Genomic DNA, 13,453 nt, shown 5'->3' on the forward strand with positions numbered 1-13,453 from the left:
CACAGATAGTATACGGGACGGGGCTGTGCAATCCTAGAGACGCCCTATATGTGGGCCCTCACCCCGATGGGGGCCAATAACCCCACTCTGCCCTGTACACACCGTGTAATCAATCCTACATGTATAGACATCAGGCCTGTATATAACAGCGCAGCATCCTGGACCCGACACCGGTGGTTATACGAGTATCCGTCATCTGTGGAGAGAATCATTAACCCCTCAGTGACAGGCCTGTTTTAGATCAAAGGACACAACAATTTTTCACGGAATTTTCATCTCTTTTAATTTTCATCACTTTTAAAAGCCACAACTCCCCCCATCGACACGGACATATGAGGGTCGTCTTCTGCATGGTGATTTGCAGTTTTTATTGGTACACATTTTGGGGTATATATAATGTTTATACATGTAGGATTGATTACACGGTGTGTATAGGGCAGAGTGGGGTTATTGGCCACTATGGGGTGAGGGCAGAGTAGGGTTATTGGCCCCTATCGGGGTGAGGGCCCACATAGAGGCTGTCATTTGGGTTGGACACCGCCTCATGCTACTATCTGGACTTGGGGTGATCACATGTGGTTTAGCTTTAGGTTTGTTTATGGGGTAATGACATTTAACCCATTACTTTTTGGAGACTTATTAAATGTCCATTCAGTATTGGTAGGCCACCACTCGCCCGGTCCGTGCTGTGAACGGAGATCCTGGCATCACTTATCAGGTAGAACGCCCTTCAGGTAATACACCCAATAGATTCCCTGTGCAACGCCTGCGGCACGAGGACAGGATACGACCAGTCGCCCTGTCACTGGGTTCTTGCGGTCCCCGCGAGGGGCTTCATATGACACAGATATGTGGTGAGTTTTCTTGGAGCGCACAGGGTCACTAGGCTTCACGACGAACACTGCGGGATCAGTCTGAAAGCTGAAGGTTGTAGTCTGCAGGAAAATATTCTTAAAGGGGATGGAGATGCTGGAACCAGCACGAATCTGTAGCGGTCCTTGAGGCTTAGGAGGCATGGCGGAGCCAAAGACGGGGACGGTGTATTCACCCCCCAGAGGAGAAGAGATGTGCAGCACGGCGCGGGACTCTCCAAGCTGAACCGGTTCAAATGTCACCTCCACACTGACCTCTGATCCCCCCTGCGACCCAGGAGCCGCCATGACCATCTTATCAACATAGAAATCTGAGTTATCAACCTAAAGACAAGAGGAAATGGTTAGGAAATCCAAGGTTGGAAGATGCTTTCGCCTCCCAGACAGCGGCGCTCACCTTACAGCTGTATTCAGTCTTCTGACGGGTGAAGTTCATGAATCTGGCGCTCAGGGTCTGACTGGAACCCAGGGTTGTGCGAAAGTACAGCGGCTTCTCAGACACAGCGGATGTAGCCTTCAGGAGCAGATCATACTGGAATAAGCCCAGCTCGTGGCTCTGCAAGGTCAGCCTGCCCGTCGACTCGCCAGTCTTCAGAGGCTGGTACTCAAACATCAGGGTGCCCTGGAAAAAGGGAGAAGATGGTATGGTCCACCATGTGCTCCCGGCTGTGTGCAGCGCCATCAGTGTATGAAAGCAGTATTACCTCCGACTGGGCCGGCACCGTGATCTGCGGGGGAAGGTTAATCTCCGGCACTTTGCAGTCTGTGGTGAAGGTTATTGGCACAGACAATGGATTCTCCACGCGCAGGGTGGCTGCAGTGCTTTGCCGCACCGGAGTCACCAGTTCTATGGTGCTGATGATGCCAGGAGGGGTGGCTTTAAATGTAACGTAATAGAACATGTATTCTTGTGTCGTCTCGTTACGGAAAGTCACCTAGAATCGATGAACAGTCAAAAGTTAACTGAAACCTTGTTGGGTCCTGGCAGTAACATCTGGAACTCTCATTCCTCAACCACCACCGAAGCCAGCACCCACACAAGTGACCAGAGCCCACCACTGAAACTGCACCCATGCCAGTAACCAGCACCCTCCATCAGAATCTGCACTCAGACAAGTGATTTGTACCCACCACTGAAACCAATACTCCATTGACCAGCATCCACCTCCAAAACGAGCACACACCAGTGACTGGAACCCACCACCGCAACCAGCACCTACACCAATGACCAGTACTCACGCTAGTGACCAGTACCGACCATTGAAACCACCACCCATGCAGGTGATCATTACCTACCACCAAAAGCAGTACCTATGCCAGTGATTGGCATCCGTCACTGAAAGCAATACCCACGCCAGTAACTAGAACCCACCACCCATACCAGCACCCATGCCAGTGCCCAGAACCCGCCACCTATATCAGCACCTGTACCAGGGCGCTGGTGATGAGAGTATCAAGCAATGATGATTAGGATAGCTAAGCAGGAAGAAGTTGATATCTGTGCTCAAGAGGCCGCCATGTGAAGCCATTCTGTATCATAAGGCAGTCTAGGGCCTTAATTATATACCTTAGTCGAGAAGGTGCCCTCTTTGTGAGAGTGAAAATTCAGTTTGTAGTCTCTGTTGGCTCCTCCTGGCACCTCCACATAGTCCAGACCCTTGATGGTGGTGGAGCTATCCAGACGTTCTGGCTTCAGGACCTCAATAATAGCATGAAACCTGTTGGAAGATGAAAATAAGCGTGACATGAAGATGTGGATAATGCCCCCAATCAGGTACGAGGTAGGTATGACACAGGATGAGGGCAGCGAGTGCCACCCTGGGTCCCGTATCACTACTCACCGTTGGGTTTTGCGCAGCCAGTTGTTGACTGGCAGCAGTTCGGTATATGGCGTCTTGCATGGGACCTCTCTAATCACAGTACCGGAGGATTTAGGAGGCTCAGCCTGACCTTGCAGGAGATAGATTAATCCTGTCCCATCAGGCAGTGGGAAGAAGATTGAGCCCTAAAAACACCAAAATCACCAAGACGCTGAACCATCACAAAATACACTTACCGAGCATCGGAATAGTACAGAGTCGGGCACAAGGCCATGACCGGGACAGGCCATTACCTGGTGCTTCTTGCCCTCGGCGCTCATGGTCAGCGGATGATATGTGATCTCATAAGGCTTGTTCTGCTGATGAGCCTCCACAGTGATGACCTCCACTCCGTCCCAGTGTTCCCTATCAATGACCGGTCGCAGGTGCCATGTCTGGTTGGTTTTATTGCTCAGGGAGATGATTTGTGTCTGTTTACTTCGGACCTGACACTGAAAGTTGACAACCTGTAACAGTAGATGGTGGGCACAGATTTGTACGTTATGGCAGGCGGTGAACCACATACAGCAAGGCAATGCAACACACAATGCACCCCATGCAGAGGTGGTACACCCCCCACAAAGAGGCAGCACACCCCTCGCATGCACAGAGGAGAGCACCCCCCCTCTTCCACACAGAGGCAGCGCACCCCCCCTCCACACAGAGGCAGCGCACCCCCCTCCTCCACACAGAGGCAGCGCACCCCCCCCTCCACACAGAGGCAGCGCACCCCCCCCCCCTCCACACAGAGGCAGCGCACCCCCCCCCCCCTCCACACAGAGGCAGCGCACCCCCCCCTATACACACAGAGGCAGCGCACCCCATACACAAAGGCAATACACCCAGTACACTGAGGCAGTGCACGTCTCATGACTACTAATATGGAAGAAACCAAAAGAAGTTATCTTCCCACTAGAAAAGTTACCCAAGTGGCCCACATCCTGCCCTGCAGCTTGAACAGTCAGTGAGAAGCAGTTTGAAAGCCATTACCTCCTTTGTGGATGGGAGCCCGACCCCGGATCCTGATAGCGTTAGCGTTAATGTTCTGCCTCCTTCAATATTGCACAGCAGGTTCTCATAGTAAACGTCAGAACAAATCGCAGCAGGGTGAAAGACCACGTCAAACGTGACCTCAGTGCCCGCCGTGATGTAACCAGAGGCCGGCGAGATGGAGAAGTCTGGCTCAAACTTTGTTATGTCCCACTGAAACCTGCCACAAAAACAAAACTTGAGAGTGAGCGAAAGAGATGCCCCTCGCGATGAGGAGTGCGCTCAGGGGGTCCGGGCGGACAGTACCTGGATCCCAGCTCCCCGGTGTTATTCAAGGTGATCCTGCGAGTGGCTTGGCTCTGCAGCACCACCGCCCCAAAGGACACAAAATCCTGGTCCAAGCTGAGCTCCAGGCCCTGGCCGCAGCCTCGCACCACGAAGAGGGAGCGCATCACTCCGGAAGCCTCCAGCATCACCTCCTCTGAGAAAGGGGCAATCCTAGTGCCGGGGGTAAACTGCATCTCCAGCTTACACAGCCCAGTGTGGGCAGGAAGGGAGATCTCGCTTCTGGGGGACAGACGGAGGACCTGCAGAGCAATTACAGAGACATTAGAGTCCAGTGCATGTAGGTGTAAACCCGTCTGATGTGTGCGCTTCTGGGCCCAGTGTATAACCCGCAGGGTCTGCATCCACGAGAACAAGCCTGTTTGTTGCTTCTTCAAGACTTCTTGAGGAATTAAAAGTGTCAAAAAAAGTTTAATTAAAAAAAACTATTTAAAAAAAATATGCATTTTCCCCACGTTCCATGTGTTTCACGCACATCAAACGATTGCAAGTGTTTCCCATTAATTTCAACAGGAGACATCGTCTGCACATCACGCAGCATGCGAGTACCATCCATGTCTTTTGGGACCACTTTGAAAACAAAAATAGAACACGCTGCGATTTTTATTCTCGCAACATCAAAGGGATGCAAAAAAAAAAAAATCGCTCATGTGGATAAGTCAGTCCAAAAGAATTCATATTCGTACATCTCGCAAGGCAGAAAGCTCGCACGAGATTCTTGCCCGTGTGAATACGCCCTTACGATGCTGTAATGCAGATTTAGTTTTTCCTTTTTTTTGTGCTAAAATAGTAAAAACTAAGAACATCTCTATAAACTTGGTAAATTGCGCCGCTCTGCTGTGCTTTTACTTTCGCTTTCAGAGGCAGCGCTCCTACCTCCGAAAGCAGTTTTAGCATACCCATCATTGATGAGGTGCGCAAAACGCACAAAATACAACAGACACCGCTCAACAATCGCGGCTATGGAAAGCGCAGTCCAGCACCGCGATCGAATGCATGGCTGAGAGGCGCCATTGAAAACAACGGGAGCCTCTGACAGCGTTTAGTGCTGCGCTAAAAGTGCAGCATTAAATGCTGAAAAAAACGTCTATGTGAGGGGGTGGTGGTGGTGGGGGGTGGGGGGCTTTAAGAACGTTACCATGTTGTTTTTTACCGAATAGTACACACCATGAAAACAAAACAATGTCTGAATTTTTAGGTGTTTTTTTTTTTTCCTTCCCCCAAAAAAGTTAACAAAAGTTCCACAACACATAGTGTGTACCCCAGAGCGGTGCTGTTAAAAAATACAACTCGTCCCACAAAAAACAAGCCCTCACACAGCTCTGCCAATGAGTTATGGCTCATGCAATGCGGCAATCAAAATGCTTTGGTACTTAACCCCTTAGTGACAGAACCTGTTTGTGCCTTAATGCCAACTAATTTTTCAGTTTTTTTTCATCGCCGCATTCGTAGAGCCATAACTTTAATTTTCCTATCAACATAGTCCTATGAGGGGTCGTTTTTGGCGGGACGAGTTGTTTTTTTTGTTTGTTTTTTTTGGGGGGTGATTTGGGGGAAAAAAAATTCTGCCATTTCTTTTTTGGATTTAATTTTTATGGCATTCAGTGTGTCAATAATATGATAACATTATTCTCTTGGTCGGCACGATTCCGGTGATGATACGTTTATGCAGTTTTGTTTTTTTCATGTTTCGCTATTTTTGTACACATAAAACAGTGTTTTTTTCTATGATTGGCTTTCGTGTCGCCGCATTCCAAGAGCCGTGGCATTTCTACTTTTCCATCAGCGGAGCTCTGTGGGGGCTCGTTTTTGCAGGGTGAACTCTAGTCTTCAGTTATCTAATTTTTGGGAACATGTAACATTTGGATCGCTTTTTATTCCATTTTTTTTTAGATGCAAGGTTAACACAATGAACAATTCTGGAAGGTTTCCTATTTCTAACGGTTCACTGCGCCGTATAAATAGTACAATTAATTCTGCAGGCCGGTACGATTATGTCACTGCCAAATTTATATATATATTTTTTGCATACTTTAAAAAAAATGATTTTTTCCATTATCGCTGCATTCATAGACCCCCAACATTTTTCTTTTTGTGCTGTATGAGGGGATAGTTGTTCTTTTTCGTGGCACCATTTGTTGATCCATGTGACGTTTTGATCACTTTCTATTCTGTTTTTTGTAAGGCGAGATAGACAAAGTTAGCTATTTTCGCCATGTTTTTTTCCCCATGACGTGCACTGTGGGGGTTGAATAATGTACTAGCTTTTTTCTCTGGGTCATTATGAACTCAGCGATACATCATATATGATTTTTTTTTTACATAGTAAAAGGTGGAGTTTTGACGTTTTATTTTGATTTATTTTTACTATATATAATATAATTATATATACACACACTTTAACTTTTTATTTTTGTCCCACCGGGAAACTTGAATATCACCATATTTTATCATTCTTCTAATACACTACTATACTTCAGTATAGCAGTCTAGTAGAAAGCCTATGAAGTTTAGCCATAGGCCACCATATGAACATCAGCCATAGGCCACCGTGGCTGTCAGACCCAGAGGCCATATTCAAGCCTCCGGGTGCCAGAGCAACCCATTAGGACCCAACGATCACATCACGGGGATCCGATAGGTGAGAGAGGGAGCCCCCTCCCTCTGTCAGCATTTTACATGCCGTGGTCACACTGACTGTGACATGTAATGAGTTAAACAGCGGGAATCCGTGATTTCTGTTAGAGCAGGTGCCAGGGCGTTATCCAACAGCCGAGCACCCACTAACCCTGGCACAGGAGACCTGTGTTAGGCATCTCATGCAGCCTCCGTCAAAAGACGGCGCCTTAGAATAAAGCCCCTTAAGACACAAAATAGGCCGATCATGAAGGGGTTCGTTTGGGTTGAGCTCTGAAAACACCCCTGTGGTTGCGGCACTGCTATGCGGATGTGACAGTATCGTCCCGTACCTTGGGTTCTTGCAGTGCAGGAACACTCGGGCTCCAGTGCAGGGTACACCTTACGGGGGCAAGGCTTCTGTTCATAATGGGGATGACTCGTCTCACAGTTTGACCAATGTTGACCGCTCCAAAGTTTATAATTTTATATTTGGGATCAGAGACTTCAACCTACAAAACACCAGATAACATCTCCTATTAGAGCGATGCGGCAGGACCCGGACACATACTACGCCCGTCACTACATGATTCCAACCTTCATCTCAATCCCGTGGCCCTGAAGCTTAATAAGTTGCTTGGAATGGCCATTCATCTGGAAGACGACTGTTTCTTGATACAATATGGCTGCTCGGGGATAGAAGGTGATTGGAACCTCCATTTTCGCTCCGGGAGAGAGGATGTCTGCGCAGAACTGGAGCTCCATGTTAGCCGTATTATTGTACAGACAGTCAATGCTACATGGGGAGAAGCCACAGCATCAGCACAGAAATCACTACTATTATTGTGGTGCCCTTCATTCTGTGGTTCGCTCACCTCACCGGCCTGTTATCTTTGTTTGTGATTACCAGGATTTCTCGGACAGGGAGCATTCCAGCTTGGTAGATGAAGCATTGGCCAAAGTTGTGTTCTTTAAAAGAGAAGTGGAGGCCTGGGTGGACAGCGCTACCACGAAGTGGGCATCTTATCAACGGCCCATTCTCTATCTAACAGGATGGTATAACACAAAATCAGTATGGCGGTGGGTCATCACTGCAGAGGCTCCACTCATATTACTAACCTGGAGGGTCAGCAAAGCATCTTTTACTGTGCACTTTTTGGTTGGGTTGAAGGTGAGACGCGTCTGAGTCTGTTGGCCAGGGTCCACACGTCCGCTACTGGGGGAGATGCTCAAAAATTCTTGCAGCTCCCAAGGAAGCGACAGAATGCAGGAATAATTAAAGGAGAAGTGTCCATTATTCATGATGTTAAATTGAAGGGTGGTGCTGTCATTAATATCCACCTGTCAGGAAGAGAAGAGTCACAACATGCAGGTAGAGGAGACTGACGTCACAGACAGTGCCCAAGAGTAACGGAGCTCACCTGGCTCAAGTCAAGCTCTGTGGGTTCCTGAGCAGAGAGGGGCATCACTGTGCCCATGTCATCTTGGCACTGAACAGACACTTGGGTGGAGTACCCATCAGCCTTTACATTCAGGTAGAGCGGCTCAGCTTTGGTCTTCACATCACAAATCAGGTTGAAATTCATCTCACCGACTGTGGATGGCTTGAAGTGAACACAGATGGGGACCCTGATGAGATAGATAGAGATGAAGGGTGAGAGCAGCTACAGAGGAAAGTAAGGACAAGAACAGAGAATGAATATGAGCGAGATGCAGGGCAGTGATCTGCACATGGTGTCTGGATGTTACCTGCTCCGAGGAGGGACCATCCCTTCCATTGGTTGTACTGTCAAGGAATGACTGCAGCCCTCCGAAAACCGTGAACTGTCACGGATAGTGAAGCTGAAGGTCTTGTCCTCGTTGTTGATTATGTAGATGGACTCCTGCACCTCCTGCCCTGTATACAACACAAGAGCAATGATTGGGGGGCCACCAACCATCCTGACAACCAGACCCCTATTCTGTCCACATCCCCAGTCACATAGGAGATACGTAATGGGAACATACCTATCAGCAGAGAGCGAAAGTTCAGATGTGACCTGTCCAACAAGACAGAGGGCTCCAGGGCTCTTCCGACTAGCAGGAATGGGACAGAGATGTGCTGCTCGGGAAGTGAGAATGTCCAGAAAGATTCAGTGATGTCCAGAACTTGAGGGACAAAGTCGAAGCCGACCTGTGATGGGGAGAAGATTATCAAGATCTCCACTGGACATAAACCAACGTGTCAGCACATTTATGGATGGGGCATATAAACCACACAAGGAGGAAGGATCCTGAGAGGTCTGAAAGCTCGCATTAACATCAAGTATTTTTGTTAGCCATTACAAGGTATCATATCTACAAGATTACTTGGTCATCACATTTTGCTCTACTGGCTAACACGGTACATAACCTCTTTTTTGTTTCACCAAGAACAGTGAAGGGCAGGGGGCACTTATTTATTACTGTGGTTTACCTCTATCTTCTTTTCAGCTTGGATAACTCCTTGGTTGTTCAAGCAGCGAAAGGCTGCAGGAGTCTGAAGACTTGGGTGATCCTCGCAGGTCCACAGGAAAGAGTATGGACCGCAGGTAGGATTCACGATGCTGAAGGTCCTACAAAGCAAAATAACAGCAAAAGTCATTCGTGCAGTCAGCTCGTTCCTGAAGTAGAGGGCTCCAGGCTCCAGATTACCTGCTGGTCTTTGTCCTCACACCCACAGAAGTGAACTCAACTACCCGCGTGTTAGGATCCAAGGTTGTTCCTGAGGGGGCCCCACGGGGCCCACACAGCTCTGGATTCCTCCTCCCGCTGCTGATGTAGTCTGAATCCTCCAGCTGAAAGTGACAATATGGGAGAAGACTGCGCCCCGTCACCGGCATTACCGGCTGCTGCTCCCCTGGGGACGTGTTGGGGATGCTGTGGAGCAGAAAACATCACCAGTCAGAACAGATTCCAGCGTGTGACGGCTGCATCACCTACAGGTCTTCTATTAATACCCAAACCAGGGCCAGGGGCCAACCTGTGGCTGCCCTTTCCCTGGGTATACACATCACTGCAGGAAGGCGCACAGCTCATTAGCTGCTGTAAGATGGTGCTACATCTCTGTAGCGAACACATTTATCGCTTTCTGAGGTTATGTGCATTCAGTGTCGTCGTCCATACGGCTACTCTCCGTCTATAAGAGTACAGTATAGGCTACATAGAGTCACACGTACGTCCATCACCAGTCACTGACCGCTGTAGAGCATCCTCACCTGCAAATCAGACGACCTTCAAACTCTCCAACTTGTGTGGGAGAAAACTTGATAAGGAACTCGCGCTTCTCGCCAGCCGGGATGACACCGCTATGGGGCTGCACGCTAAATGGAGAGGCCTCCACTCCCAAGGGCAGTAGTGAGGACACACTCTCTAGCACACTGGAAGGACGGCTGTTGGTGGAGGAGCTGCGGGCACTGCCCGGGGACTCTGGTGAGAATGTACAGCAATGGTTAACAAGCCAGCCGGGCAGCAACCCAACACCTTCAGGCATTTAACTCATTCAGTCCATAGCTCCAGTCCAGCAACCGCTATCTCTCCACCTGGCATCTGCGTTTCTGCATGCAGACCCCGGGAGGAGAGGTCAGGGGTCACAGTCTGATTAATGCGGTAATGGCCGCTAGTCCGGACCTACAGACTGAATTAAATGCCTGATGGTGTTGAGCTGGTGGCCGGCTGGAGATCCACTAAGGAGGACATAATTACTACTGGGGCCACTAACGGGCACTATTTACTACTGGGGTTACTATGTAAATCATTACTGGAGCCACTAACAGGTGCATTATTACTACTAGAGCTACGAACTGTTACTACTAGGATTACTATGCAAGTTGCTATTACTACTACCCAAGGATACTAAAGGAACTAAGTGACGAGATAGCTAGGCCGCTATACCTAATATTTCTAGACACTATCAAGACCGGAGTAGAACAATTTCACTGGCGCATTGCCAACGTGGTCCCAATTTACAAAAAAGGGAGCAAAAGTGAGCCTGGTAACTACAGGCCGGTAAGTCTCACTTCAGTAACGGGAAAAATTTTCGAGGGGATTCTGAGAGACGCAATCGATGAGTACCTCAAGGAGATTAAGGGAATAACTCCTCACCAGCATGGATTCATGAAGGGTCGCTCATGTCAGACAAATCTCATCAGTTTCTACGATGAAGTAAGCTCTAAGCTGGACCAGGGAGAATCTATTGATCTTGTATATCTGGACTTCTCTAAAGCCTTTGACACCGTGCCACATAATAGGCTAATATACAAAATGAGGCAGCTCGGACTGGGCGAAAACGTGTGTAAGTGGGTAAAAAATTGGCTCAACGATAGAAAGCAGAGGGTGGTAATAAATGGTTCGTACTCTGATTGGACTACAGTCGCTAGCGGGGTGCCACAGGGTTCAGTATTAGGCCCCACTCTGTTCAACATATTTATTAATGACCTGATAGAGGGGCTGCACAGCAAAATATCAATATTTGCAGATGACACAAAATTATACAATATAATTAATGCAACGGAGGACAATGTGCGGCTACAAACGGACCTGGATAAGCTGGGGGCTTGGGCAGAAAAATGGCAAATGAAGTTCAATGTTGAAAAATGTAAGACTATGCACATGGGCAGGAGAAACGGATGTCACCAATATTCACTTAATGGGGTACCACTAGGGAAAAGTGATATGGAAAAGGATCTGGGGGTATTAGTGGATAATAGACTAAACTGGAGTAACCAATGCAAGTCAGCCGCTGCAAAGGCAAATAAAGTCTTGGGGTGCATCAAAAGAGGTATAGGGGCGAAGGACGAGAACATTATCCTCCCACTATATAAGGCACTTGTCAGACCTCATATGGAATACTGTGTACAGTTCTGGACACCGGTGCTCAGGAAAGATGTCACAGTGCTTGAGGGGGTTCAAAGAAGAGCGACTAAACTAATACATGGAATGACGGGACTGGAATACCCAGAGAGGCTGTCCAAATTGGGACTATTTACTCTAGAAAAAAGAAGGTTAAGAGGCGACCAAATAACCATGTATAAGTACATGAGGGGACAATACAAGGATCTCTGCCATGATCTGTTTACACCCAGGACCACGACGGTAACAAGAGGACATCCGCTACGATTAGAGGAAAGTAGGTTTCATCACCAACACAGAAAGGGGTTCTTTACTGTAAGAGCAGTTAGACTGTGGAACTCTCTACCGGAGGAAGTGGTGATGGCAAAATCCATAGAGAAGTTTAAAAGGGGACTTGATGTCTTTCTGGAGAAGGATATTACAGGATATAAATTTTAGTTTAAGTGTCAATCCTGGTATATAGGCAGGTAGGAACTATTAGGGGTTGATCCAGGGAACAGTCTGATTGCCATTAGGGAGTCGGGAAGGAATTTTTCCCCCAAAAGGGCTAATTGACTTCTGGCCTTGGGGTTTTTTGCCTTCCTCTGGATCAACACAGTAGGATAGACAGGCTGGACTAGATGGACAATGTCTTCATTCGGCCTTACATACTATGTTACTATGTTACTATGTTACTATGTTACTGGGGCTACTAACAAAGGTTACTTGTCACTTTTAATACTGGTACCACTAAGGGGGGTCACTATTACTACTAGGGCCACTATGGGGATCACCTACTATGGGTGCCACTACTGGGGATATTGTTACTCTGTCACTTCAGACAAGCCTCAATGGTTCAAATATGTGTTGGGTATCTTGTATATTAGCGCCTTCAATGCCTAAGTGTTTTTTGTTTGCAGCGGGGCGTATTTCACACTTCGCCTCAGGCAACAGAATGCTGTGCTGCTTTGTCCAGGAAAATGCTGGAGGGCATAATGGAGGCTGGACGGACCCCATTTTTGTGTCATAGAATGAATCCCTTCGAATAGAGATTCTATTCTCCTGCTCCCGTAACAGAGCAAAAAATGGAAACACGAATTGAGCCCGAACGCTGGTCTGAACTCTGCCTATTGGAGAATGAAAAGACTTCACTGGCTGGATTGGACACTAAGAGTTGTGGAGCTGCTCACTTACCCAGGACCGGTACCTACCGCCGGTGTCTGTCGCTCCCGGTTTTCTCTGACCCTCCATTTGAACCTGCCAGAGGAACTGCAGCTGGACGGTGCCCGTGTTCTGCATGACGAACCTGCACAAGTGGAGGGATGCCTGTTAGCTGCTGGATGTTGGGTGACCCTGCCACCCTCTATGCCACTCACTTGTACACGCGTGTCTGATACAGCAGAGTGTCCTTGAAGTGCACGTGTTCACACTTGGCAGTGTATCGGGCATACTCCACAGTGGCAGTAATCAGCAGCTCCACCTCTCGAGCCTCTTCATCAAGTATCAGGTGAGCAGGCTCTGGATCGGTCTCAATCACCTGCAGACAGACAATGTATGAGCGTGAGCCGCTACTTCCAGTCTACCCGGTTCTAGCTTACGCGCCATTTCTATATGGAGAAACGAGATAAGACGGCCACAAGCTGTCACTCAGGAGGATTCTTAGTGTTGGTATACCTTCTTCTTGGGATGTTTCCCGGCCATTCCTTTACCACTGTCCACCCAGCTTACGGTCCTCATTCTGTCGTCCCAGTCAGACACCTGATCAAGGGGGCGCAGGAACGAAATCCGGGAAACTTTGCACTTCACTTGAAACTTATTTAATGTCACGGCCACATCTGACTTCATGGTGACAGTCACGTCTTTAGCACAGCCAGCATGAATGTGTCCTACCTGTCGGCAGAATAGTCAGTTAGGTTACCTTAC

At 48.2% G+C, this 13,453-nt stretch overlaps 1 protein-coding gene across 2 annotated transcripts in view; it reads right to left on the reverse strand.

Moving 5' to 3' along the window:
• Positions 1-314: 314 nt before the first annotated feature.
• The window catches only part of HYDIN (HYDIN axonemal central pair apparatus protein), a 110,377-nt gene continuing 97,238 nt past the window's right edge, over positions 315-13,453 (reverse strand). For both annotated transcript variants that reach the window (XM_066583641.1, XM_066583640.1), the window contains exons 66-86: positions 13,205-13,420; positions 12,907-13,067; positions 12,742-12,836; positions 9,919-10,129; positions 9,356-9,580; positions 9,138-9,276; positions 8,690-8,855; positions 8,432-8,579; positions 8,104-8,311; positions 7,802-8,023; positions 7,558-7,727; positions 7,280-7,478; positions 7,036-7,194; positions 4,028-4,308; positions 3,722-3,941; positions 2,986-3,198; positions 2,714-2,877; positions 2,440-2,590; positions 1,577-1,807; positions 1,270-1,494; positions 315-1,196 (exon numbers count right to left, since the gene is read on the reverse strand). In XM_066583641.1, coding sequence (XP_066439738.1) covers positions 708-1,196; positions 1,270-1,494; positions 1,577-1,807; positions 2,440-2,590; positions 2,714-2,877; positions 2,986-3,198; positions 3,722-3,941; positions 4,028-4,308; positions 7,036-7,194; positions 7,280-7,478; positions 7,558-7,727; positions 7,802-8,023; positions 8,104-8,311; positions 8,432-8,579; positions 8,690-8,855; positions 9,138-9,276; positions 9,356-9,580; positions 9,919-10,129; positions 12,742-12,836; positions 12,907-13,067; positions 13,205-13,420 — 4,293 coding nt within the window. In that variant the 3' untranslated portion in view covers positions 315-707. The remainder of the gene's footprint in view (positions 1,197-1,269; positions 1,495-1,576; positions 1,808-2,439; positions 2,591-2,713; positions 2,878-2,985; positions 3,199-3,721; positions 3,942-4,027; positions 4,309-7,035; positions 7,195-7,279; positions 7,479-7,557; positions 7,728-7,801; positions 8,024-8,103; positions 8,312-8,431; positions 8,580-8,689; positions 8,856-9,137; positions 9,277-9,355; positions 9,581-9,918; positions 10,130-12,741; positions 12,837-12,906; positions 13,068-13,204; positions 13,421-13,453) is intronic.

Source organism: Eleutherodactylus coqui, chromosome 11, assembly GCF_035609145.1.
Source record: "Eleutherodactylus coqui strain aEleCoq1 chromosome 11, aEleCoq1.hap1, whole genome shotgun sequence".
NCBI classification, from domain to species: Eukaryota; Metazoa; Chordata; class Amphibia; order Anura; family Eleutherodactylidae; genus Eleutherodactylus; species Eleutherodactylus coqui.